The sequence below is a fragment of the Delphinus delphis genome, chromosome 9 (assembly GCF_949987515.2).
Source record: "Delphinus delphis chromosome 9, mDelDel1.2, whole genome shotgun sequence".
In the NCBI taxonomy this organism is placed as follows: domain Eukaryota; kingdom Metazoa; phylum Chordata; class Mammalia; order Artiodactyla; family Delphinidae; genus Delphinus; species Delphinus delphis.
Window position 1 is genome coordinate 89,894,581 of NC_082691.1, and position 26,910 is coordinate 89,921,490.

Sequence of the window (26,910 nt, forward strand, 5' to 3'; positions counted from 1 at the left end):
ATGTTACTTAAGTTTCAATTCTTTCTATAACTTCACTTCTTCCTCTGCTCTCTACTTTCACCTCCCGACTCATTGGCTTTCGCTTTCACAATTTTAAAGAGAAATCTGCAAGACAAGTTCATTTATGTTTCTCTTAAGAAAAGTAATATTACACTACCAAACGTAAAATAGATAGCTAGTGGGAAGCAGCCGCACAGCACAGGGCGATCAGCTCGGTGCTTTGTGACCACCTAGAGGGGTGGGATAGGGAGGGTGGGAGGGAGGGAGATGCAAGAAGGGAAGAGATATGGGAACATATATATATGTATAACTGATTCACTTTGTTATAAAGCAGAAAGTAACACACTATTGTAAAGCAATTATACTCCAATAAAGATGTTAAAAAAAAAAAAAAAGAGGGCTTCCCTGGTGGCGCAGTGGTTGATAGTCCGCCTGCCGATGCAGGGGACAAGGGTTCGTGCCCCGGTCCGGGAAGATCCCACATGCCGCGGAGCGGCTGGGCCCGTGAGCCATGGCCGCTGAGCCTGCGCGTCCGGAGCCTGTGCTCCGCAACAGGAAAGGCCACAACAATGAGAGGCCCGCATATCACAAAAAAAAAAGAAAAGTAATATTGGTGCTTGTTCTTTTAGGCATGCACACAGACCCAGCCTACCTGTTCTCTTTCCACAGAGGCAGGGGGATAATTGGAGTGACTGCCTAGTGCTTCAGGTCCCAGGCTAGCTTTTATGTGGGTCCCCAGGATATTGGTGTTGGACCCATCTCCAGGAATCAAAGCACTGCTGAGGGTTTTGGGGATGCTATCCTTTTTGGAGAGTCTGAGGCTATTATGATTACTAAATGCCAACAAAGGAACTAATGTACCAACAGCCTCCAAACCAAACTGCCCCAAACCAAAACAAGCAAACAAAAACCAGCCATTTGAGTCCATGTAGTAGAAGGACAACTTGTTAACTTGTAGTCAAGTACAGCAATTAGGGGATGGCCTAATTTTTATCTCTGGACTTTAAAAAAAATTCTGTTATCCATGGTTAAGGCATCCCATGGACCCAGGTTCATTATTCCTTCCTCACATCACACAGGTGAAGAGATGTACAGTTCTTAGTATTAACTCACCATGAAGCTACAATAATACATTATGGAGTGTTTTTCTTATGGTACAGTAAGCAAGTGCATAGACTTTGAAATCTGACAGGTATGAGTTTGAATCCAATTCTGCTATTTCCTACTTTGTGATCTTGGGTAAGTTTCTTAACTCTGTGAAACTCTTTCCTCATCCGTAGAATGGAAATATTAATATCTACCTCGTAGACATCTCGGGAGTACTAACTAATACAGCACTTCTGGTGTAGTGCCTGATTCTTAGTAGGAATTCAAACATTAGTTCCCTTTCCTCTTTCTTCTGTGCCTCTGTCCTTAACTAACCTCTACCATTCAATCTCCTTCAGAAACCCTAAGCGGAGACCAGGTGCTATAAGGAGATAATCCAAATGGAACCAGGTGTGAATGAATGAAGACCGTCCTTCATCTTGCTCCAGGTTTCTGGCTGTGATTTTCTTCTCTCCTATTTGTGGTGGGCTTAACTGTTTGCACTGGCACCACCCTGGGCTTCCTGTTGACAATTTCTGTTAGAATTTTAAGAATGCCACAGAGAGAGGGAGAGAGTGAACAGAGGACAGATTCTAGGTAGACAGCAGTCAGGGAAAGAATATGCAGTAATCTTGAGTTGGGGAAGAAGGGACAGAAATGTTTTTTAGAGAAAGTGAAGACATTGTCAGGACTCAGGGAAATGCGGTAAGTCTCTCTGTCGGCAAAGCATTTATTGAGCACCTACTCCATACGGGCTCAGCTTCGTCTCGAGATTCCAAGGACCTGGGAGGCCTGATTCCTGCCTTTGAGTGCTTAGAGCTTAATGGACACTCAGAAGAACAGAGAATCACAGCAGTCTGGCTGAATGTGCCAATCATACAGTTCCCAAAGGGTTTCAGGCTGAAGGAACAATTGGATGTAATTAACCAAAAGGCTTCCTGAAAGAGGCAGTTTGACAGAGATGAAGGTCATGGGTTGAAGGAAAGGAGCTCAGGGTCCAGGACAGCAGGTGCAAAGGCTTAGTGCTAATGGGTTGTCCCAGAGGGTGAAAGAAGCCCCCTCCTCAACTGCTCTGTGAGTCTCCCTTCACCTTGAGCCCTCTTTCACTGGCCCAGCAGGGACCGAGCAGGGGGCTGCTAATGGTCTAACCTCGCTGGATCGCAGGACTCCAAAGAACGGGTAGAGGAAGGCAGGCACCAGGGCTGCAGCTCCAAGAGGCACCGCCTCGGACACCCAGTACACAGCAGTCACGATCAACACGTAAGCACACGCAGCCTCCTGGAAGGGGAAGAAAGTGGGTGGTTAGTCACAGGGACAGCCACTGCCACCAAGGATCCAAAAGAGACCCAGGGCAGAGGCAGGAGGCACATGGACTCAAACGTGGGCACTGGAACACAGCTCTGGGAGGTGCAAAGGTGGCCTTGGCAGAGAAGTTTGGTGGATACGTGTCATCGTATTTTGGTGGGTGAAGTTATGGCTGCTCCTTGGGGCGACTGATGCCTTGCACGTGGTTTGCACTGGTTTGCAGCAGGGTGGCCACCGGGCCTGTTATGCTATCACAGCTGGGTTGGTTCCTGAAACTGAGCAGGGTAGGGACTGAAATTAACTGCAGTGTCCAGATCATGTACATAAAGGTGGAGTTCACAGTTTTAACTTGGTCTAGGCAGGATATTTTGGTGTCAGATTGATCAGATACTAGAGGTTCTTGGGGTAGCTGAAGGTGGGGATTAATTTGTGTAATTGATTCACATGTGAGTTCTGAAACTGGCCGGTTTGGGGCTGGATCACTCCCTGCTGGGTTGGTGGGGAGAGCTGTCCTGCGCATTGTCAAATGTTTAGCGGCATCCCTGGCCTCTACCCACTAGACGTCTGTAGCACCTCCCCAACTGTGACAACCAAAACTGTCTCTAGACATTGCCAAATGTCCGTTGGCGGCGGTGGGGAATCATCCCTTGTTGAGAACCAGTGCCCTAACCAGTGTCTGGGACACTCCACTGCCTGATGTACATGGAAACTTCCTTCTGACAAAGAGAGTAAGAGTGCTGTCTATCCGGAAGGGAAGGCCTGGAAATTTACCAGGGTTTTCCCCAGCCCACTCCCTTTGCTGGTTGTACAACCATGGGGTGCGCAGAATAAATAAGTACAACATTCTTATAAAAAATCAGTCCTCCTTAACCTTAGCTCCAGTAATCCTGGTTGCCCCGAATGGTGCTGATTAATGGTGGTGAGAAAGGTCACTGGCTTACTCTTGGGAGAGGTCACTGTCCAAGGGTTTTAGCAATGGACTCCGGAGGGCCAGTGAATAGAAGATCCAAGCTGGCTGTGGACTCCTCCGTTTATACCTAGTTCTAAACCCACTGCGCTCAGGTCTGACCTGCCCTGAGGCTGGCTGGTGATCAAGGAACCTGACAAATCTTGTTCTGTTTATCTCTCCCTTGGGTTCAGAACAAGCGTCCTCAAACTCTTACACAAAAGTTACAAAAGGTCGCCAAGATCAGTGAGGGGCGTCAGGAGTGATTAACCCAGCCTGGCTGGATGGAACCTTGTTCCTTCCTGATACGCATGGATTATGGGGTTGGGGGTTGAGAAATGGGAACTGGGCGCAACAGTTGTTGACTGTAGCTCCCACTGAGATTTCCTCTGGGGCCAAAAGATCAGAGAGAAGTTAAAACTTTTGGAAGTGCTGATAAGACAACAGAACAAATACTGGGGGGAAAAAGGGCTCCATTTGAAAAAGAATGCAGTTTAGAGAAATGCTCTCTTTACTGCAGAAATAAAAATACCTAAAGGAGTTCAAAGCCCTTCAGCCCACTTGAGCTCACTTATTCCCATCTCCTTCCTGGGAAAGAGACAGAATGGCAAGTGTTGTTTCTAGTTGAAGCAAAGGAGATAGAATGTCTTTCCCTCACTGAGAAGCCCTTATTCCTTACAAAGAACCTTCAGTCTTTCTTGGCTTGGTCATTACAGGTCCAGGAGCGAAGGAAGGAGAGAAAAGGGAGAGAGAGAGAGTAAGAGCTATTTCTTTCTACCATGCATCATTTTGGTTTGAATTAGGAGAATTTGGGTAAGCCAAGGTAAACTTTTTGATTGTAACTATTGTTAGGAATTAGAATAAGTTACTGGAGGAAGTCACCAATCCAGCAGTATTAAGAACAGGATAAACTACCATCATTTTAATCTGAACTTTCCTTAGAGCTTTCTGACTTTCATTAGAAAAATGGCCAAGAGACCACCTTCAGATGGCCTTTCCATCTACTTCGCACTCAGTACACCCGTGGAATTTACATAAACTTCCTTTTGCCCCTTCTCAACTGTCTCAGAATTCAGTAGGGAAGCTTATATTCAGATAACCCAGAATCCTCTGTGAAGTTTGTTTACAGGCTCCTGTGTCCCCGCATCTGGCCGTGGTCTGGCAGGTAGCTCCATCAAGGTTGGTGAACTGAACTGGGCTCCTCTGCTGGCTAACAGGTCTCTCTTATCTACTGGAGAAAATATTCTGGAAACCCGCAGCCTCTTATCACTGCTGCTGGTCAGCAGGAATGTAGGGATTGGCGCGTACTCGGGCAGTGCCTTTAAGGGATAGTGTTGTCAGTTCTTTTTTGCTCCTGTTGACAAATAAAGGAGCGAGTTCAAAAGTGGCATTTCCCCACAGCGGATGCTCCCTGACCCTGCTACTAACTGATGTTTGCATCTGCTTCTTTCCCTACAGTCTGACCACCCCGATGAAATACCATTCAGACGCCACTGGAAGGAGCTTGAGGTCACGTCATTTGGTGTCATAAACGACTGGAAGGGCTTTTGAAAATTTAGCTTGGGAGTTGGGTGTAACTTTTATCCCACCGGGATGCTGAAGCTGGGCTTCGTTGCAGATGCCCCCCTCTTGACCCTCCTCTTCTGCGTATGGGAAATCAAGTCTGGGCCCCTGGCTTTAGAGAGCCGGGCAGGAAAAAAGGGGAGGTCATACTAATCCTTCCTAAAATGCAGCTGCAGCCTGTCACTTTGAAGAAGCATCAGAACTGCAGGCCAGGAGCTCTTGCCCAGATCACTTCTCTCAGTTCCAGCCCAGAGCAAACGAGGCTATTTAGGGATCTTAAGGATTAAAGATCAGAATCTAAGTGTGATGCGAGGGGGCCGAATAGATGAGAGCCAGTCCCCGTGGTGGTTGCAGAGGAAGGAGAAGCAGCGTCTTACTGACACTGTGACACACGGAGGAATCACCTTTGCAGGGCACACTGGGGCGAGTGGTGAGCAGGCTGCATCCAGGTCTGAGGGCTTTGGCCACCCAGGCTCCATCTAGCTGTCCCGAGGGCTACCCGTGAGCACAGACTGGGAAGCTCTGAGGTAGCGTATTTCTCTTTTCTTAAGGCACTGGTTCTCAACTGGAGCCAAGTGTGCCCCCCAGGGAATATTTGGGAATATCTGGAAGCATTTTTGGCTGTCACAGTTGCAGGGGGTGCCTGTGTGCTGCCGGCACCTGCTGGGTAGAGACCAGGGACGCTGCTAACCACGCTACAATGCACAGCACAGCACGGCCCTCCCCTCACGACAGAGAACTCTCCCCCCGCCCCCAAATGTACCTAGTGTGGCTGTTGAGAAACCCCGCCCTAAGGTGAAACTCAGTTGGACAGAAGGCGCTGGGTCAAGGAAGGGCAAGGTCTCTTGCTCTCAGTGAGTCCATCTTTAAAAACCTATTCAAGTATTTTGATAGACCCCAACAGAGCAGAGGCTTACCTTTCCTCCCTTGTCTCTCCTCTTTTTTTTTTTTCCACAACATCCCTCTTCTGTCACATTTATAGATTTTTTTTGTCTACTTCAATCATTTGTTATTTTGTTTTCTTCTTCATGGGGGTACTTCTCACTAGTCATTGGTAACTGAGAAGCTCCAAGACAGGCTCCCAGAATTAAATGGCTGCACTACCCCCCGGAGTCATGGTCACCAGAGATGGGGCTGACTCAGGGGACACGGGGGGGGGGGCTGATGCCGCTAATGAGAAGAGCAGGTGCCACTTGGTTGGCATTCCCTTAACCCATCTGACACCGAGTAAAACAAAACAAAACAAAAACATGAAAAGGAAAGAAAATCAGGCTACTGGGACAAAGCCAGAAATGGACTAGTGTATAGCCGGGAAAACGTTCAGCGCCAATCACTGTCTGCTAATCCCAGCCGGCTTTCATCAGCAGCTCCCTGGTGCTCTGAGTTTTTATTCTACTAAAGACTTAAACCAGTTTGTTTTTAAGAAACCATTCTAATCCCCTTTAACTGTGTCATTTAATCTTGGTTACGAAGTTACTCTGGGAGCTGAGTGGAAGACACCCTTCCCCTCCCACAAACAAGATTAACCTTTCTTAGCTTATTTTTCCTAAAGTCTCAAGGGTAGTGCCAGCTAGGGGAAGGGGTAAAGCCACTGGGAGGAAGGGGTGGGGGGCAGGGAGAAAAGGAGCCGGAGGAAGGCAAGGAAGGCAAGGAAGGCAAATGACGGTCTCAGAAGCAGAGCCCAGGCTCTTCTGCTCACACAAACCTGGACAAAAAATTGGGCCACAGTCTAGAGTTGGGGGCTCTTATTCTGTTTTATCGAGTCATTTGCTGTCTCTCAGTCAAGAGCACAGAGAAGAAAACACAGAGGATACAAATAATCAAAGGGCCACATGCATGGGACCAGGGCAGGCTGCCAAGCTGCGCTTTCAACTTAAAGTTCAGAAGGAACTTGAGGGATTAAGAGTTTCAAATCCTGGTTATCAGAGCCCACCGTGGTCACCCACAGACCCTGGCTAGATGCACAGGAGCCCGGCCGGGGACCCCACCGCAGTGCACCTCAGGCCGGGGTCCACAGTCCCCTCCCTCCCCCATCTGGGAGGTCTTCCTGCATGTCCAGTTGCTCTCCCATATGGACGGTCACATGTTGACTCCTGGCAAATACCGGCTCTCCAGAGCGCCCTTCTCTTTATGGGGTGTCCGCCTGGCCCCTGCCCCCGAGCAGGCTGGCCCACTGCTCTGTGTCACACAGATCAGCCACTCCAGCCATCGGCCCTTCCTCTTATCTCAGTCCTGGCCAGGGGCCGTGGGGCCGGGGGACTGGGAATGGGGTGAAGGGGTGAAAATGGCAGTTTTTAGGCAGAAAGTACGTTAGCCTCCTCCAGGAAAGCATTTCCATTTCTTTACACCAACAGAAGAATGCTGAGGCGCTGCACGAGCACCCCACTCCCTCCACCGACCTCCCCTCTGACCTCCCACCTGACCCCCTGGCCCCAGGAGGGGACCGGCTGGTACTCACGCTGCTGGGGTGAAGCATGGGCAGAGGCAGCAGCAGGAGCGGCACGAAGATGACGAGCAGCAGCTTCCTGGCTCGGTGGAGGCCCTTCAGCAAACCCATCCTGGACCTCCTCCCCTCGGAGCCCACGCCCGACAAGTGCCTGTGCTGCTGGCGAAGCTCGCCTCCCTCCAGAAACACTCCTTCAACCTTTCTCGGCTTCCAAGAGTCCTCTCTAGTCTTAAGAGCAGAACAGGAGGGCAGGTAGAGCCTCTGTTTGCAACAAAGGCCGGCCTCCTCGCCTTCGGTTTTAGGTGGGATTGGTGAGCATAGTTTTATGCCCAGCGAAAAGGAAGCGGGAAAGGATGATAAACGGGGGCATAATGGCTCTCTCTTTGCTTGATCAGTAATGGAGTAACTTCATTCCAAAGCTCAGCAAAAGCCCCCTTAATCAATCAAGATTACACCTCTGCTGCAGCTGTCTGGCTGCCGTCTATTGTGCCCTCCAACATTTTTCCCCTCTCTGATGGCCTGTTTTGGGCAGTACCACTTTCGCTCTCTACCTGTGCTGGCTGTACCCCCCTTTCCTTAAAAAATCTAGTCCCCCCGCGTCCCTTAAAACAAACCCCCGAGTTTGTCAGCAGACCATGGAGACTTCAAATAGGGCTGGTCTCTCCTCCCAGGACCTGGCACTTTAACTCTGTTCAAATTGCTCTCCTTCTAATTGGTTTCCCATTATAATTTGCCTTGAGCCTGGGCCTCCAAAGCAGAAAAAAAAAAAAAGTCCCCAAGACATTCCTTTTTGTCACGGGACAAACTCTTGCTGGAGGCCCACCTTAACTTTCCTTCACCTATGGGACGCAGGACAGAGGCAGTAGCCACGCCCATTCCTCACAGCCAGTCAGCAGGTTGGAAAGAATGAGTCAGTATCTCTTCCAAAGGCAGTTCAGGATTGGTCCCAGCAGGGGCCTGCTGATTCTGCAGAACCTAAGCAATGTGCAAAGCTTATTTTTGTTTCTCAAACATCCTAGGGGCTGGAGTGATGACCATCACTGTAAACAGAATCCCACTTCCTCAAGCACTGCTTTAACGTTGCAAAGCATAGGACCCTGAGTTTTCTCTGGGAGGGCCACTTGCTGACCTAGTCCTTAGGAAGATGAAAATGTCTGGTGGCAGGGAGAAAATGAAATATTAATCCTGGAGAACTTTACCCCAGAGTATAGAATATTAAGTCTTTTAGATTTCCCTGGTGGCAAATGTTGTTTGCTTCAGCACCCGGGTGAATACAAAGCATCTGAGTCAACAGAGGATGTTAGCCTGTCAGAAAGACCACAGACCCTTTTAGGGAGAATGGGAAGGGTACTGCCTCTCTGGAAAAATCTAGATGCCAGTCTCATTTCAGAGGCCCTTGGAGCCCAGACATCTGTGGTCTTTCTGGCTGGAGTAGGTGTTCCAATGTCCCTCTCTGAGGCTCTTTACCAAAAAAGAAGCAGGAGGCTTCCTTTGGCTGGTGTGCAGGGAGGAGGTGGGAGGGCAGGAAAAAAATTGATGGGTGCAGGAATAGGGCCTTTGCAGCCCTTGGACGCTGGAATTTCTGCTGCTTACAGTTCAGGAGAAGCATTCTCTTTTCTCTGAAAAGTCATGTGGATATGGGGCAAGGAAGAAAGAAAAAGAGAGAGAGAGAGAGAGAGAGAGAGAGAGAGAGAGCGAGAGAGAGAGAGCGAGAGAGAGCGAGAGAGAGAGAGAGAGAGAGAGAGAGAGAGAGAGAGAAGCCCCCAAACTTTTATATTTGGTGGTCCTTGGCAGCATTGTCTTCATCTGAGAGATGCTGAGCAGAGTCAAGGGTTATGAAATTCACGTTCGCTTGAATTCACAGAACGCAAGGAATGGCATTCTAGGGTCTGCAGCTATGCCAGTTGGAAATAATCCCCAGGCTAAAGGCAAAGTGACTCCAAAAAGGTGACTCTAGAAAACCAGTTCTTCTTGACCTCTAAAGCAGGAGCAACTGTGGACGACCCAGTTTGAAATTTTCTTGCCATTGTAGGATGCGCTACAATGACTCATCTCTTTAAGTGCATTTTAAAGACTGGCTACTGTATTTAGTACATCCAGGCCTCATTTTGTGATGGTTTGGAAACTCGGAGTGGGCAAAAACACATGTGTGATGTTTTGGTGGCCAATATTAAAGAGTCGGGGTACAAGTAAACAGCTGTGGAAGTCAACATTCTCTGTTAAACCCATGAGCCACTTCAAATTCCTTGGCGAGATAGTATGAGATAATAAAGATTCCATTAAGCCTGGAAACTCGATCATGACATTTTTATTACACCATAAGTGAATATTTGTTAAATAAAATTATGTGAGTGACATAGTAAGACCAGTAGTTCTCCTTCAGGACTCTATCCACTTTTTAGATAAAGAAAACATTTTCCTAAGGAAATTTTATACATTGCTTAAGAAATGTAAGACAGATTCCACCTATATGAGGTATCAAAAGTAGTCAAACACTTAGAAACAGAAAGTCGAATGGTAGTTGCCAGGGGCTGGGGGGAGAGGGAAAAGCGGAGTTGTGGTTTCATAGGTATCGTTTTTGCAAGATGAAAAAGTTCTGGAGCTCTGTCACACAACAGTGTACATGTAGTTAACATACTGTACCGTACGCTTAGAAATGGTTCGGATGGTGACTTTCATATGATGTGTTTTTTAACCACAATAAAAAAATGAAAGATATTAAAATGGGTTAGGAAAGTCAGGGGCACCATGTAAAGTCATTTAACAAGCATTTAATTTTAGGCCAGTGCTCTGGCCTTTACCACTTATGTGATTTACCACTTACGTGATTCTCCTTTATGAAGGTTTCAGCATATAGATGTTTTTCAATGTCTCTTGAGTGACACCAGAGGTAGCCATGAGAATGCCGACTATAGAGGAAACTTCCAGAATTTTTAGATCCTAAAATTTCCCGGCAGTCTAGAAATGGCAGAAGGGTTCCACTGAGTCACAGGCAAGCTTCCACTACTATGTCACACTCTGAATTATTCTTTGAGTAAATATGACAAAATGTGACTGGGTTGTGATGGTGGTGTGTACGGTGCGGCATTAATGAGGCAAAATGGGAGAGTCCGTTGCTGTCCAGGCTACTCCCTCACTGCTCGCTGGGCAAAGAGTCGGGTTTTGGGGTGGTGGTGGTGAGGAGAATGTTTGATTTTGCTTGTAAATGAAGTCAGTGCTATAAAACTTTTTGTGGGTAAACAATTCATTTGTATTCAGCCTAAAATAGTGTTGAAGTATCTAGTTACTAAAAACGAAATTTTCATTTGTCTTTAAAAAGGTTGTGCCCGGGCTTCCCTGGTGGCGCAGTGGTTGAGAGTCCGCCTGCCGATGCAGGGCACACGGGTTTGTGCCCCGGTCCGGGAGGATCCCGCATGCCGCAGAGCGGCTGGGCCCGTGATCCATGGCCTCTGAGCCTGCGCGTCCGGAGCCTGTGCTCTGCAACGGGAGAGGCCACAACAGTGAGAGGCACGAGTACAAAAAAAAAAAAAAAAGGTTGTGCCCTTCTTCTTTCTTTCCTTTTTTCAGTTGCTTGCCACCTAAGTATGGACCCAATTTATCAGTACAAATGTGCCTTTAATTTTTTGTGGCAGGGTGAATGAACCGCCATTGCTATCACTGGTCCTGGGAACCACCCTCCCATTCACGGATCTCCTACCCCTGGGAGCATGTGTATCCTAACAAGGTAGGCAGGGACGACAAGGGTGGGTCTTTCCTCCTGGTGCCTAGAAGAAAGCTCTCAGATCCATTCTGATAGGGGTGGAGTGCCAGGGTGTATGCAGGACTCTGACTGTTAAGAGTATTGCCCAGTGTCTAAGGATTGAGGCCCTGCTGAGCCCTTCTCCAGCCCACATCCAGGAAAAGCACAAATACTGAAGGTAGGCCGTGAGGCTTATCTGCTTTCTGGGCAATCCCAAACTTGTCTGTACCTCTGTCTTGACTTTGTTTTAATCAGACAGTGATCCCCAAAGGAGACAGTGAGCAACAGAGTACGGGCAAGCAGAGGCAGCGAGGGGTCAAGCAGGAGAAACTGGGAGATGCCTCGAGGAATGGATATGAAGATAATCAGAACCGGACCCAAAGACAGAACAGCAGAGACACCAACTGCAATGAAAAGAAAGAGGCAAGTGGAGTGACTGCATGAAAGAGAACATGCAATCTTAGAAAGAGAAAAATTGAACACAAAAGCATATAGCAGAGTCTGCATTTGAGGGAGGTAAAAGATCAATATAGCCACAGGGAGTGAGAACCAGAGGGGCTGATTAGTCTTCTGAGCCTGAGGACATCGGGATGCAAAGTGGGATTTTTCTCTGATGATAAACACCTTGTTCCTGCATCCTGGTATTACTTCAAAAGATCATGCAGCTTGCACTGCTAGGCGAGGCTCACTTATTCAAAGATTCTAAAGAAGTCCAGACCAGCTTTCATCTTCATTCAGTGACAATTGTCAAATACCCATTTCAGAATAAAAAATTTAGCCCAGTGAATCCTTGTTTATTCAAAGATCAGACTTCCTGCAGCTTTAGCCTCCAGAACCCAGCTGTAAACCTCGGAGAAGCTGGAAAGATCTCTGAGCTGGTGAGGAATCTTTATTAGGACCCAGGTGCTTTACTCCTAGCAGGGACCTTCATCTATTAACTCTTATTTAATGTGGAATTATAACAAGACTTGCTGTCTTATTTTTCAGGCGATGCCCAGTAAGAAAGAACAAATTGCAAAGGGCGAGTTATGTTGGTAGCAAAGAAAATGCTACTTTTATCGCCTGACAGTGAGGAAGGCAACAGAAAAACTCACACCAGATTCAGAGTTAAGAAAGCCTGGGACTGGGCTTCCCTGGTGGCGCAGTGGTTGAGAGTCTGCCTGCCAATGCAGTGGACACGGGTTCGTGCCCCAGTCCAGGAGGATCCCACGTGCCGCGGGGCGGCTGGGCCCGTGAGCCATGGCCACTGAGCCTGCGCATCTGGAGCCTGTGCTCCGCAGCGGGAGAGGCCACAGCGGTGAGAGGCCTGCGTACCGCAAAAAAAAAAAAAAAAAAGAAAGCAAGCCTGGGACCTTTCAGGGTTGATACAAACAGTCCAGCAGAGACATCTCAGGTCCAGGTGTCCTCCCTGTAATATCTCACAGTTAGTTGAATGCTTGTGAACATTTCAGAAGTAGAGGAATCTTAGAGATGATCTCATCTAACTCCTTCATTAGAATGTTTCCAATATACTAAATTCAACCTTACTGGCTTTCATATATATCCAGTCAATATTGCTAAAATGAAAGTTTTGGCGTTTGAAAGGGTAAAATTCTGTCATCTGAAAATCATTTTTGTTTGGAGCACTTAATTCTCTGATAATGCTCAATAATTTTAGCATTAGGATAGGCAGGCCGTGGCACTGGTGCCACCTCTTTCGTTAGGATGACCCTCTCTGCATTAGCTTGGTTTCTCTGTTCAAAAGGCAAGGCATGACAGTAGCATTTCTGTTGGCCCCCTTCATGTTTCTCCTCTACATTAGACCAGGCTTCAGGAAAGAAGAGTCTAGATATATAGGTCATAACTGATTTTCTGACTGATTCTTTTTGGGGACTTTGGGAAAAGTTGAGAAGTATATCCTTGGTTAACAATGTATTTATTTGGCTATAGCTCTAGTTTCTTTATATCTTACTACAGAACTTTGGAAAGGTGTTCATTCAATCCAGCATCCTGATCTCTTAGGACCAAAGAAATCTGTCCCCCACTTTCCCGCCATGCCCAGACTTCTGTTATGTCTCTCCTGGCTCTGTCCTCACTCTTGGGTGTTTGTGTTACAGTCACTCAATGTTAAAGCATATCTTAGACTCCTGCAATTCACCAGGCAAAACATTCAGCCTCTGGAGGCATCTTGAATTACCATTCCAGCCCTTTTTTCCAGCCCAGGTCACGTTATTGATACGAATCACAATCTTATGCTTGTCAAGAAGTTACAAGGGGCAAAGAGCATCGGTGTTTCTTGTTTTATCTTTGCTGCTCTGAGTTGGTGGTATGTGTTTTGTGGCTGGTCTCTGTAAATGGAGTAGAGAATGAAGAATTTCTGGATTACTGTGTGCTGGTCCCTGCTCCCCGGTCCTGGTGCCAGCCAGTCTCTCAGGGAGATGCTCTGGGACATGAGGACCGCATTAAGTCATGCCTCAAGGCATGGAAAAGGCTAAGGAGGGACTGGGCCCAGATATCCTTCTGATGCCCTTGGGACGAGGCTGTGCGGTAGGCTGTGTAGGCCAGGGTCAGCGCTGTCCTTTCGAAGTCCTCTTTCTTGAGGGTGCCTGGGTGGTTGGAGAGGCTGGCGCTCAGCCGCCGGATGTCTGGGATGCTCTTGGGGATCACATCATTGCAGATGGCGCGGAAGTCCGAGGCCTTCCGCAGGGAGGAGAGCTCCTCGTCCTTGATGGAGATCTTCAGGTCAGGGCTGATCTCAAGTTCAGCCAGAAGGAACTGGGGGGAAACATGGGGTGTGGAAAAGCATGAGGCACTCGTTGTGGAGGACATCACTGGATTCACGATCACGTGCGTTCATGTAGGGAGGTGACTTGCAACGAGCTTTGGAATCGAGAGGCCTGGGTCCCAGTCCTGACTTTCCCACCACCTGCGTAACCTCGGACTAGTCACCTAACTTCTCTCAGCCTCCTTTTCTTCCTCTGTGGAATGATTAATAACAACAGTACTTCACTGGGATATTGTGAGGAGTAAATAAGACAAATATGAGTGACACCTGTCACTGTGCCTGGTACAAGGCCCCTATTAAGTGACTCTTTGTTGTTTCTAGTGTCCCGAATCACCCCCTTCTCTCCTTCCTCCCTCCTACCCACCAAAGATCTTCTAAAGCGCAGACTGACTATTTTGGATAATTTAAAATCAGAAGCTGGGAATTAGAAGGCTGCAGAGAATTGTGCTAGGAATTAAGTGTGCTGCAGAGATTTGCCCTCATTTCTCGACTGTTCTTTAAGAGTAGGGGTGAGGTCTGTCACAGGCACCCCCTGCTCAGCGCCAGGCTCATATCAGGAACCTCATCAGTACCATTTAGACGGAGTCCTAACTCTCCCCTCTGTCTCCGGCTTCCCCCGGCTCTCATCCATCCTGCGCGCTACTGTCTGTTATCTTCCTAAAACAGGCCTCTTGCTCTGACTCCCACGTTCATGACCTGGCAGAGGTTACGCATTTTCCAGTTCGTTCCCCGAGGCAGGATTTGAAATCTTCTGCCTGGTTCAGCTGCTTGACTATAGCAGGCTGTCCCCTTCTTCGTCAGACAGTCCTAGTACATGCAGGATGTCAGAGGGCGCCCAGACAGGAGGGGAACTTTGGCGATCTTTGGAGTCCCTCCTTTAACAGCTGAGGAGATTCAGGCCCAGGGAGAAATGGTGGCTTATGCAAGGTTACGTAGCCGATGGGCGGCAGAACCAGAACTAAAGCTTAGGTCTTGAACCTGGAATTTTTTCACTGAACCTAACCAAGCGGCCTTGGGTAAATTTACCTGTGGTTTGGAGGAGAAGTGGGGTCTTGGTGCCAGAGGTATGAGAGGCAGAGGGAGAGAGCCTTTGGGGCGGCCCCAGATTCAAAAATGGGGCTGTCACAGTATGAGGTTACTGAGACACAGCTCCACTCAGACAATAGGTTTGGCATTGCCTGGGCGCTGCTGGTGAGTCCTGGCTTAAAGCTCTGGCTGGGGAATATTGCCCCGCTCTGTTGCTTGGGTGCAGGTAGAGGCGCCTCTGGGCCAAGCCTAAATCTCTAATTTTGCCTCGACGAAACCCCTAATGCCAACCTTCCCTGGGACGGCATGCGGGAAAGGAGAAGGGGGTGCGAGGAACACTTTCCTCTGGGATGGGCAGGATTCCACTACCTCCACACAGAAGTCTAGGCCAGTCCCCCGGGCAACAGAGGTCACTCATTTTCAGGGGCTCAGGTCACTTCTCCAAAAAATACAGAGAAGGAGCCATGCCTTTTGAGTTGCTTGCGTGGCCCACTCTCCCCTCTGCCTACCTCATAGAGCAGCTCTACTTCCTCCAGGGAGCTCTGCAGGACAGGGTTCAAGGGCACCGACGAGGATCTCTTTGGCCGGTGGGCAGCAGGGAAGAGCACGGCTGAAAGAAAAAAAGAGTGAGCTCGCCGGGCTGCAGCGTGCGCTGGCTTCTCCCGTGGGTGAACCCCAAGGTTAGCCATCCAGTCTTGAAAGTGACTGACTCCAAGTGGTGGTGGAGCTGCGAGAAAGAGGGGCAGCTTCTTTAAGACACTTGGTTGTGATTTACCAGAAAACTGGGCAATAACTGTAAAAATTGGTGAGACCTCGAGGTAAGTAGGGCCCCCGGAAGTTGTGCAAAGCGCCATGTGCGTAACCGTACATGACAGCTCTGCTTCTTGATAAGGGCGCCCTTGGGCCATCAAGATAGTGTCCAGTGATGTCCAGAGTACTGTGTTGAAGAAGGGAACTGCATAAGCAAGGATTTCTATTAGAAGTGATAAGAATGAAACATCTTCAACGTAAAGGACACTGGTAGGAATCTCCCACCTCCTGGAAAAGCTGGTTGGCTGTAATATTGCTTTCTCTGTAATCCGTTTATTATCTAGCCCACAAGTTCCTCAGGGGCTTGGATCAATGTGCTTTCGTGTTTATGCCTGTGCAGCATAGCCTGGCAGGTTTCCAGGATGCCCACAAGGTGCAGTTGTTGGCAGACCGCATCCCTGCATTGATGGGGGCCTTGACGGGCAGAGGGTTAGCCCTGCTTCTGCAGACCATCTTGGGGGATGGAGCCTACAAACTCCAGAGCAATAGTTCCTGGCCCAGAATTTTAGCAGGATTTGTTCTCTTTGCCAGAAAAGTGCCCATTTCCCACAGAATCATAGATTTTAGGACTTGAGAAGGCCTTAGCCTCTGCTCACTCACAGCCTCTGCCTCTGGTCTCAGGTGGAGCTCAGGAGGGCGAGGCATCTCCTTCCTACTCCACAGCTTCACAACCTTGACCATACATTAGAGTCGCCCAGGGTGTGTGGGTCCCAGCTCCAGTAGTTCTGATTTAAGTGACTAGGATGTGATTGAGACAGTCAACTTTTTGAAAGCTTCCTAGGTACTTCTAATGGCAGCCAGGTTGCCAGTCAGAAGGTGCTTGACCCAAGCCTGTGTAGAAGGAGCTGTTCCTGCTGAGCGGATGCTCCCAATTCAGCCCAATGCTTCCCAGCCTTGACTGTGCGTCAGAATCACCTGGGAGCTTTATAAACCTACACGCCCAAGGCCGCCTCCCAGGCCAGTTCATGGGCATCTCTGGGGTGGATGTAGGCATCGGGACTTCTGACAGCTCCCCGGTGTTACAACGGGCAGGCAGTGTCCATAACCACTGGGTTACCCAGACCCACCACCAAGCAGCTGGTGCCTGGCTAGAATTCAGAGCTCACTCCCATCCGATGAGGCCTTATAGGGGCATCTGAAGAGACCAAGGCCCTCGTGTTCTCGGAGACAAGAGAGTGGCGGCACAAGGAGGGGTGTACTTTGACCCTACTTTCTCCTTGGTGGGAGGTGACACTAGGACCAGAACTGGTCCTGGACCAAGATGCGGCCTATTCCTTATTACCATGAAACCCCTTTTCAAGGTAGGATTGAGAGCAACTCCTTTATGTCTTCTCTGTTATTGTGAAATGAAAGGTATTGTTCCCTTTAAAAATATTCACACTGCAGCAGGTGAAGGGGATAGGAGGGAACAAGGTCCTGGCACGGGGCCCTTTCTGCTGCCTCCCGGGAAGTTATTCAAGGCCAGACCTACACGCTCTTCACTCAATTGCTTCTCTGCGAACAGCTACTTCCTTTAACATGCACACCCCTGGTGGACCCCTAGTTCTCAAGAGTTGGGAAGAAAATACTTCCTGATGCAAAGTTGGGCTTAATAATGGAAATGTTGCTTCCAGGAGGCCTTGTTCTCATAATTTTTAAAATAATAACACAGTTTGGGGAAGATTGTTAAAAAACAATTCAACCTCTGGACTAGGGCTGATCATTGCTTCAGAAAGTATATGTGGGGAGCCCCGGAGTCTCACAGATGGACCCCTTCCCCCTTCTTCCCACCTTCCACGGGTGCCCCTCACGTTGCTGTGGCTGCTCTGACGGTGTGTGTGGGGGAGGGGCTTTTATGGCCCTCTGGGCTGTGACGTGCAGCCAGCTCTGGGGCAGGCGTCTCGGCATCTGCCCGTGTCTGACCTCCTGTGCATGAGGCTAGGTCTGGAGACCTGGATTCATCCCCACTGGAGATGCTGCCGGTGGTGGGCGAGAGATAAGCTGTGTCGGGCCCACGTCGAAACATTCAGGTAAGAAGTTAAACGACTAGCCACTCCAGAGGTCCTTGTCCATAATGACAGAGGCCGGACCCTGCCAGAATGCAAATGACCCGACCAAGAGCTGACCAACTCCGAGAGGTACACACGCAGACCTTTAAACCAGACCGGCTCCCACGTCGTTAGAAGAACGGCCCTTTCCCTGGGACCCCACCGTACACTGCTGTGTTCCTTCTCCATCTCCTTAATTCTTTTTATCTTCTTCTTGCATCCTTTCTATACATTTCACATCTTGCTGTCTACTGCTGGCTCCTGGGAGGGAATGAATTTTATGCTTCTGACCTCAGTGTCTGCATAGAGCTCAATATATATACTGAGTGCAGTCTCAATATATATTTTGGAACGATTTTAAAAATAAACTAGGTATTAAAACAACAACAAAACAGAGCATCCCTGGAGACTCTCCAATTCAGGCTTTGCTGGTTTTCCTTCCTTTCCCTTCTGCCCCATCTCCCAAATTTATGAGGTCATTTTAAGTTCGACTCCGTCCTCGCTGTGAGCGATTATAAGCAGCTTTGGGCAGCCCAGTCTTCGCGAGGCTGATAGTTCTGAGGCCTGAATGCTCCCGCTGGACGGCTGTTAGCGGCTGCACTCTCTCGGAGGGAGAAGGGAGAGAGGCGAACGGGGTGGGGAGGCCAGAGACTGGCAGAAGGATCCCACTCCCTCTTGGGCACCACCTGAGTGTGGAACCTTGGGCAGGAAGGCTGCTGGGACAGTGTTGTTAAGATCACTGACTTTGTGTGTCTTCTGCCTGGTGTAAAACTAGGCCGATTTGTTTCTTCCTTTTTCACTTAACGCTCCACACCCAACCCACACTCCGGCTGTTTCTTCAGGTTGTGGACGTGCCCACAAGGACCACTCAGTGTGATCAGGGGACTCCAGAGACTCCCCCATGGCCTTGCATGAAGGTCTGCTGTGCCGGCCAGCCTCGGGCAGGGGGCCAGCCCCTCGTCCCCGAGCCCCCGGACTCATGAGCCTTCAGGGGACATTGTGAAACACTGGACCAACCCGCATGGAACAAAAAATTTACTTGCTAAAATTCACGCCCCATGCACTAATTCACAGGAACGGGATCCAGGGATTCATGTGTCTTAGCATGTTCTGTCCATGTCTTCTATTGAGAGACACATTTGGACCTCAGGCCAAAGTTGTTCAGATGTGGGGCCCGGACATCCTAACAGCTTATGAGCTCACTGTGCGTCAGTCAGCATGCTTGTGCTTTCCTTATGTACTTTGTGAGGTAAACATTCACAGCTCATTTTATAGATGAAGAAACTTGGAGGCTAAGAAACTTGCCCTTGGCCACCCAACTTGTTTGTAATAGGCCTGAGATTAAAATCCAGGTCTCAAGGGCTTCAAAACCCAACTGCTGTATTTAAAATAGATAACCAACGAGGACCTACTGTTATAGCCCAGGGAGCTCTGCTCAGTACTCTGTAATGACCTAAATGGGGAAAGAATTTGAAAAAGAATAGATACATGTATAGGTATAACTGAATCACTTTCCTGTATACCTGAAACTATCACAACATTGTTAATCAACTATACTCCAATATAAAATAAAAATTAAAAACAAAACAAAACAACATACAAACAAAAAACCCCCAATCTCACCAATAGGGTGAACCATGCTATCTTATTGTAGGTGCATCTGCCCCAAGACTGGGCGTTCTTCAGTTGTGTGTAGCCACGGGAAGGATACATATAGTTAATTAGGAATGAATGAATGCATATGGTATAAAACATACTCTTAAATGAATCACACCTATTTAAACACATCTCTACCTTTGACTGATAATGTGATATACAGGGTCAAATTTCTACAGCCCTATGATCATTCTCTTGCACCAATCCTCGTCTCCTTTGCTGCCTCTTCGTTCCTTTGCAGTCACTAGGCAAAAGCACACCCCATCTCTTTACCTGTTCCACACCTGCACCTGGGTTAAGTGGTCTCACTTGAAATTCGTGATCGTTATTTTCAGGAGGGGCCCGAAATGCTGCCTGACCATTACCCGTATTTCCTGCTTCCCCTCACTCTATTTTAGCGTGACGTGGATGATGATTTCACACCTCCTCCTTTCTCCTCAAACCAGTTACCGGCCTCGTGCCCAGGTCCTCTGACTTCCCTTCTGTTATTGTGTCCCTGCTCTTATCTCGAGCCAACTTGTCCCCGTGTGCACGAGGTCTCCAATAAAGTTGTCGCTCACCTTTCCACTTTTCTCTCCCCCATCATTAATTTTCCCCTCTCTACCGATCTTTCAAGGCAGCATGAAAACACGTTGCTGCTGCTGCTTTAAAAAAAAATCCCCCCTTGCTGGCCGCTCTTCCTTCCCCTCCGTCTCCTCGCCTTGCAGACTCCTGGCCGCAGCCTGGGTCTCTCCCCTCTCACTAGCCACACTGACTTCGTAAGGATGTTCTGCTGTGTATTTCCGGGCCCGACTTCTAGATATGCAGCTGCCTGCGGGAGAGTCTCCTTTTGGATTCGTAATAGTTGTCTCTCCTGATCTCCAACCCAGTCCCAAGCCCCGCCATCCATCACACCTGCTCCGCACCTCCTGCTTTGTCTGCTGTCTTCCCATCTCTTGTAGCTGCTGAGGTCAAAACCTGGGAGTTGTCAGTCATCCTTGCCTTTTCTCTTTCTTTCACATCTCACACCCCACTAATCAGCAAATCTTGTTGGCTCTACCTTCAGAATAGATCTGGAATCTGGCTACTTCTTACCACATCCCAGCTAGCCTCCTGATCCAAACCTTGAACATTTCTCCTAATGGTGTCTCTGTTTCCATCCTTGGCTGCCAACTTCATCCTCCTCATTGTATTCTTTTTTTTTTTTTTGGCCACGCCACGCGGCATGTGGGATCTTAGTTCCTCTGCCAGGGGTTGAACCCGTGCCCCTGGCAGGGGAAGCGCAGAGTCTTCACCACTGGACCTGCCAGGGAAGTCCACCTCATTGTATTCTTAACACAGCAAGTAAAGCGATTCTGTGAAAACATAGGTTGGATGATGTCAATTCTCTGCCCAGAAACTTCTATGGCTTTCCATCTCCCTCAGAGTAGAAGCCAAAGATCTTCAGATGGCCACCAGGTACTGTGCGACTTGACCTCTCACTACCTCTCTGCACTCATCTGCTATTATCCTCTGGCTCGTGCCCCTCTAGCTGCAGGCCTCCTCACTGTTGCTTGAGCTCACCAAGCATGCCTCTGCCACGGGGCCTTTGAACTTCTGTTACATCTGCCTGGAATACTCTTTCCCTGGAGACTGCATGGCTCACTCCTGTGTTTCCTTCAGGTCTCAAGTCACCTCCTCAGTGAGGCCCTCCCTGACTCTCCTATTTAAACTTGTGATCCTTTATATCCTCTAATCTGTCCCAACCTTATTGCCATCCAATGAACCAGGTATTTTATTTCTATATGTGCTTATTGTCTGTTTCCTTTCCCTAGGACATCAGCTCACAAGGGCAAGGGATTTTGTCTGTTTTGTTAATGCTGTATTCCCAGTGCCTAAAATCCTGCCGGTGACTGTTGAATGAATAAACAATCCCATAGAAACACATTCACTCTCCTTGTTACTCAACTCCATTGTTTTCAGAGTGCCTCACCAAATCCTTCTCTTTTTAACAGGGTGATTCTGGAACTTATTTGCAGTTACAGGTCCTGGATAATTATCAGAAAGTAGATGTCTTCTCCTGTCTCCATCACACCCTCCCTTTATCTATGAGGAACCACTGTTTGGGTCTAGGAGAAACCGATTTTTTTTTTTTAATTGAAGTATAGTTGATTTACAATGTTATGTTAGTTTCTGGTGTACAGTAAAGTGATCCAGACATATGTATATATATACACACACACACACACATATATATTCTTTTTCATTATAGGTTATTACAAGATACTGAATATAGTTCCCTGTGCTGTACAGTAGGTCCTTGTTGTTTATCTAGTTTATATATGGTAGTTTGTATCTGCTAATCCCAAACTCCGAATTTATCCTTCTCCCATGCCTTTCACCCTTTGGTAACCATAAGTTTGTTTTCTCTGTCTGTGAGTCTGTTTCTGTTTTGTAAATAAGTTCATCTGTATCATATTTTAGATTCCACATATAAATGATATCGTATGATATTTGTTTTTCTCTGACTTACTTCACTTAGCACGATAATCTCTAGGTCCATCCATGTTGCTGCACATGGCGTTATTTCATTCTTTTTTATGGCTGAGTAGTATTCTGTTGTGTATGTATGTACCACATCTTTATCCATTCATCTGTCAATAGACATTTAGGTTGCTTGCATGTCTTGGTTATTGTGAATAGTGCTGCTATGAACATTGAACTGCATGTAACTTTTCAAGTTATGGTTTTCTCCCAATATATGCCCAGGAGTGGGATTGCTGGATCATATGGTGACTCTATTTTTAGTTCTCTAAGGAACCTCCATACTGTTCTCCGTAGTGCCTGCACCAGTTTACATTCCCATCAACAGTAAAGAAGGGTTCCCTTCATACCCAGAGAAGCTACTTTTAATTATCTCAGTCAAGGCTTGCACGTGCACCTGTCTTGCTCCCCAAGCCTTACCTCCTTCAAGCTTTCTTGCCCAGACGTATAGGCAGAAGCCTCCCTAAATGGAAGAGCCTATTTTTGCTTTGAGCCTGATCTTCTCTTTGACTTTTTATAACATGGGATAAAAATCTCTTCTCCCATCTCCCAAATAGGTTAAAAAAAAAAAGAACAATATTAAGGCTGACCATGGTTTCCATGTAACTGTGCAGAGCATCTGTACCAAAGAGCTTATTGGAAAGGATTCACACTGTAGACCATATCATACCAAAATATAACCATATTTTTAATGAATCAGTTGAAGCAACTCTATGGAAATGACTGTGGGTGTGGAAAGGAAAAGCTCTCATTTATAAAAAGTCTTTTGCCAGATCCTACTGACGTCATTTACTTTTTTTTTTTTTTTTTGCCGTACGCGGGCCTCTCACTGTTGTGGCCTCTCCCGTTGTGGAGCACAGGCTCCGGACGCGCAGGCTCAGCGGCCATGGCACACGGGCTTAGTTGCTCCGTGGCATATGGGATCTTCCCGGACCGGGGCACGAACCCGTGTCCGCTGCATCGGCAGGCAGACTCTCAACCACTGTGCCACCAGGGAAGCCCGTCATTTACTTTTTTGCTCCTGAGCCAGCCCTTCAGAAACACAGTGATGTTCTGAGGTAGCCAGGACCTTGGCCCCGTGTGTTGGGGTCCCCTGGAGTGCTTCTGAAAGGGCTGCTGTGTGTTGGTTCCCCTTGGCCAGAATGTGCCACCGCCCAGGGGGAACACCTGGAAGGGATGGAGGGGTGTGAGTGAGGACATTGAGACTCTGCCTCTGCAGACTGGGCTGGGGGAGTGAGATCCAGCTCTAAGCTTCCGGCTGAGGGATCTGGGGAGTGCTAAGTTCTCCCCCATCCTCCAGCTTTCTTACCTGTTAGTGGTCAGAATAACGCCTCCTAAGGCAGTGACCATGGAGTGAATGAGGTGGCCGCTTAGTCATGCTGGACCAGTGAGTCAGTTGACACTTACTGAAAACACCCATCCGGGGCCCTTCCCTTCACGGAATATTGACGACTGAAAACACACACAGCACTAAACTGGACACGTGAAGATGACATACATTCCACCACTGCAGGGCCACCCTTCCTTATGAAACTGCTTGTCAAAGAAATAACATATGTATTTAATAAAAATCAGATACTTATAGTAATTAATACGTGTATGTTTTTTTTTAAGACTGGCTAGTTCCCTGCAGCCCCCCAGGCGGTGTGCCGGCAGGACCTGGGTGGGGCTGGGACTTGGGCCAGGTGTGTCCACTTCCCAGCAGCCTCGCTAACCACAGGTGGGTCCCTTGGTCTTAATCAAGGCGGTGGGGCTGGAGCAGCCATCCCGGCACAAGGAGCCGCCTCCCAGAGCGGAATCCTAGAGAGCGCCGAGGGAGAGGCTGGGAGAAAGGTAGGAAAAAAAAGATGTCCTGATGGCAGGGTGTATTCCTTTTGGGTTTATTTCCACACTTCTACCCGTGGAGGCAGGGGGTGGTGCTGGGGGGGATGGAGGAGGAGTTTTGTAGGGAGAAGTCGCCCTCTGACTGTTTCCAGAGGGAATTCTTCTAAATTAGGCCTAGCACTGGGGTGGGGGGCAGGGTTGGGGTAAGGATGCAGGTGAAAGGAACAGTTAATACATTTGGAAAAATTGGTTTTTCTCTGGGTGTGTCTCCCATTCCATCATAAAAAAAGGGCAATTGTGTATTCCTTTTATGATTAGAAAAAAATGTTGAAAACGAAAAAAAAAAAAATCAACTACGTGGAAGACTTCTGATGATGGTTGGAAGGGCTCCGCGTCATTTGTTGGCCCCGAACACTGATATGAACGGCTAATCCAGCACTTAGCATCAGCTGCCTCGCCATGGCCTCTGTTTCAGCTGTGTTGGCCTTGTGTCTTTATACAGATTGTTATTATTATTGGGGGGCAGACCCTCCCCAGTGAGGAGGGGGGCAGCCAGAGCAGCTGCTCTCAGGACGTTGCTATAGAACCGATAGTTTTCTGTTGAGAACCTCAGACTTTCTTTCATGAAATTTTTTCCTTTTTTAAGTGGTAGGTAATAGCTGACATTTATATAGCTCCTCACTTACAAAGCGTTTATTTACATTTTTCAATATGACCCTCCCATGACAACACAGTGAGGGTCAGGTTTTGTTACTGTTAATATGTTATCTGTTCATGAACTAAAGCTCAGAGAGGTTAAGTCTTCCCAGACATCACACAGCCAATGAGAGGCAGAACTTAAATCTTTGAGTTCCTTGCAGGATAGCTCATCATGTGCCTATTGTGTTTACAAGCCTTGTAGCAAATCAAATCATCTCATTTGGCTTTCTAACAGCCTGTGCGTTAAAGAGTGGATATTATCATCCTTTTTTAATAGGCAGGTTAAGGAAGGCCCCCAGGGTCACACAGGGGTAAGTGGCAGAACACAGCGCCAAGGTCTCTTTGCTCTGTGCTTCCGGGTGTTGCCCCCAGAGTCTGTGCACGTGATGAGCAGGGAGATGTGTGTGTGAGGGAATAAAAACCCTAACAAGTGCATTGGCTTTTTCTTTCCCCGGTTTCACGTCTGCTCTGCGCCCCAGCTGGCCGTCCCTTCCTTCCCTGACACTCTCGTTGAGAACCAGGGGGCTCATCCTTTTGTTGCTGTGCAGTCGTCACCCTATTTTGGATCTCTGGAAACACCAGTGAGCCTGACTTCTTTTTCCAGTTCTTTCCAGGAGAGAGACCTCAGTTGACTTTAGGCAGTGGAGAGATCTCAGTTCAGATCAGTGTGGAGCAGTCAGCACTATTGGTCCCTTGCTTCCTAAGTGATAAACCCTCATTGACTGGAGATGCCGCCAGTGTCTGCCCACGGGAGCCATAAACGATGCCAGGCCGGCTCTGAGAAGCTGTGTCCCGAGAGCAAGGAAGTCGGCCGTGGGGAGCAGCCTTGCTGGGCTCCTTCCTTTCCAAGGGGGCTGGCCAGGGCGGTAGCAGCCGGGCAGACACGAGGGTGCTGAGGGGCTACTCGTCCTCTCCTGCTGCTGGACCAGCTCTCTCCAGCTGGAAAGATGCGTCCACTGCTGCTCAGGAAGCAGCGTGGAGCCCTCCACGTGGACACCCCACTCCCTCCAGGTAGCAGGCCTCTTGCCGGTCAGCACCCCCAGTCCCTTCATGTCAGTATCAGTCCCGGGCACCTGCTCCCCGCACGCCCTGCCCAGCTGCAGCAGCCTGGGGGGTACTCAAGGGAGTCTGTCCACATTCTAAGAAGCAAAGATGACTTCCCTCTGGCCTGTCAGAAAGGGATGCTCTCTGCATTCTCCCCCTCGACCCAGTTCCCTCAGCAACTTTGATTTTTTGGTGTCATTTCCCCCGTCACCTTCTAATACCTTCTAGCATGTCGAGAAGCATCAAGCAATTGGCAGAGATGAGATAAAAGGAGGGTGCAGGGCTTCTAATTTCTTCCTGCTCTCTCCATGCTTCCCCCCAAATTCCTAATTGTATCGAAGAAAGAAAAATGAGCATCCAGCAAACAAATAAATTAAAAGCAACTCACCCCTGCTCCACCTGTGCGACAGAGTGGCCTGAGCGTCATAATACAACAGCAGAAGCAGCAACGTCTTCCAACACATCTTTTCCTCCAAAAAGGTGAAAAGTCGCCCTCAGACCCAGTGGGACCCCAGGAGCTACAGGTATGCCCGTACTGGTCCTCCCAGTGTGACGATATCGTGCTTACCTCCCCTTCTTTTTCAGACCTGCAGAGGTGCCCTCTCCTGCCTCAGAAGGGTAGAGGCAAGGGCTGCCTCCTGGGGAGGACAGGAGCGGGACCTCTGTTAATCCTACTCTCTCTGGGATTGGGGCACTGGGCTTCCACAGAGAGACTCTGTTTTTGAGCACATCTGGAGTGACTCATGGGGCATGTGATCTCCTTGGCAGTGGGGTGGATAAATATAATTTCTGTACTTGAGTTCCATGTGTTGGATGCACCCACTGGAATTTTTCTTTAACAAACAGACTTGCGGAACTTGTTAGAGAGCCCGGCAAAGACCTGGCTGCTGTCCCTGTACACACACACACACACCAGCGCCAGGGGCAAGGGCTGCAGCAAGAGCCAGGTGGCTTGCCTGGTAGACGCCGGGGGCCGACTGAGCCCAGAGTTGCCTTCAGGACAGCAGAGTCATTGTGGTGTCTGGGCTGAGTGTCACTTGTTCCCTTCCCTGCAGCTAGCCCTTGAGGAGCAGGAGAGAGCTGCCGTGGCGCCTGGGTATTGTGCAGGCAGGTGATGATCCAGGGGCCCACAGGTGACCCCATTCACATTCGTGACAGCCCGATTTCTGGACTGTCTAGATCTGGTACCAAATCACTTTGATCCTCTCAAGCAAAATGGTAGTGTTTTTCCAAGATCATTCTTTTGGCATTAATTAATTTTTATTGAGATATACTTGGTATATAACATTGTGTAAGTTTGAGGTGTACAGCGTGTCGATTTGATACACTTCTCTGTTGCAAGATGGTCACCACCATGGCTTGAGCAACCAACTTCATTGCATCACTTAATTATTCTTTTTTGTGGTGAGAACTTTTAAGATCCATGACCATTTTTAAAGTTCTGCCATAGACACCTTGATTTTGTCCGATTTC

At 48.4% G+C, this 26,910-nt stretch overlaps 2 protein-coding genes across 2 annotated transcripts in view; both read right to left on the bottom strand.

The window, feature by feature from the left end:
- The window catches only part of SLC13A4 (solute carrier family 13 member 4), a 40,697-nt gene extending 33,240 nt beyond the window's left edge, over positions 1-7,457 (bottom strand). Inside the window, exons 1-2 of the mRNA XM_060020962.1 lie at positions 7,359-7,457; positions 2,236-2,364 (exon numbers count right to left, since the gene is read on the bottom strand). Coding sequence (XP_059876945.1) covers positions 2,236-2,364; positions 7,359-7,457 — 228 coding nt within the window. The remainder of the gene's footprint in view (positions 1-2,235; positions 2,365-7,358) is intronic.
- Positions 7,458-12,682: 5,225 nt separating this feature from the next.
- FAM180A (family with sequence similarity 180 member A) lies at positions 12,683-26,116 on the bottom strand. Its single transcript, XM_060020012.1, has 3 exons — positions 25,826-26,116; positions 15,385-15,485; positions 12,683-13,839 (listed from the first exon to the last, which is right to left on the bottom strand). Exons 1-3 carry the CDS (start codon positions 25,899-25,901, stop codon positions 13,495-13,497), a joined length of 522 nt encoding a protein of 173 aa, XP_059875995.1. The 5' UTR covers positions 25,902-26,116; the 3' UTR covers positions 12,683-13,494.
- Positions 26,117-26,910: the final 794 nt, after the last annotated feature.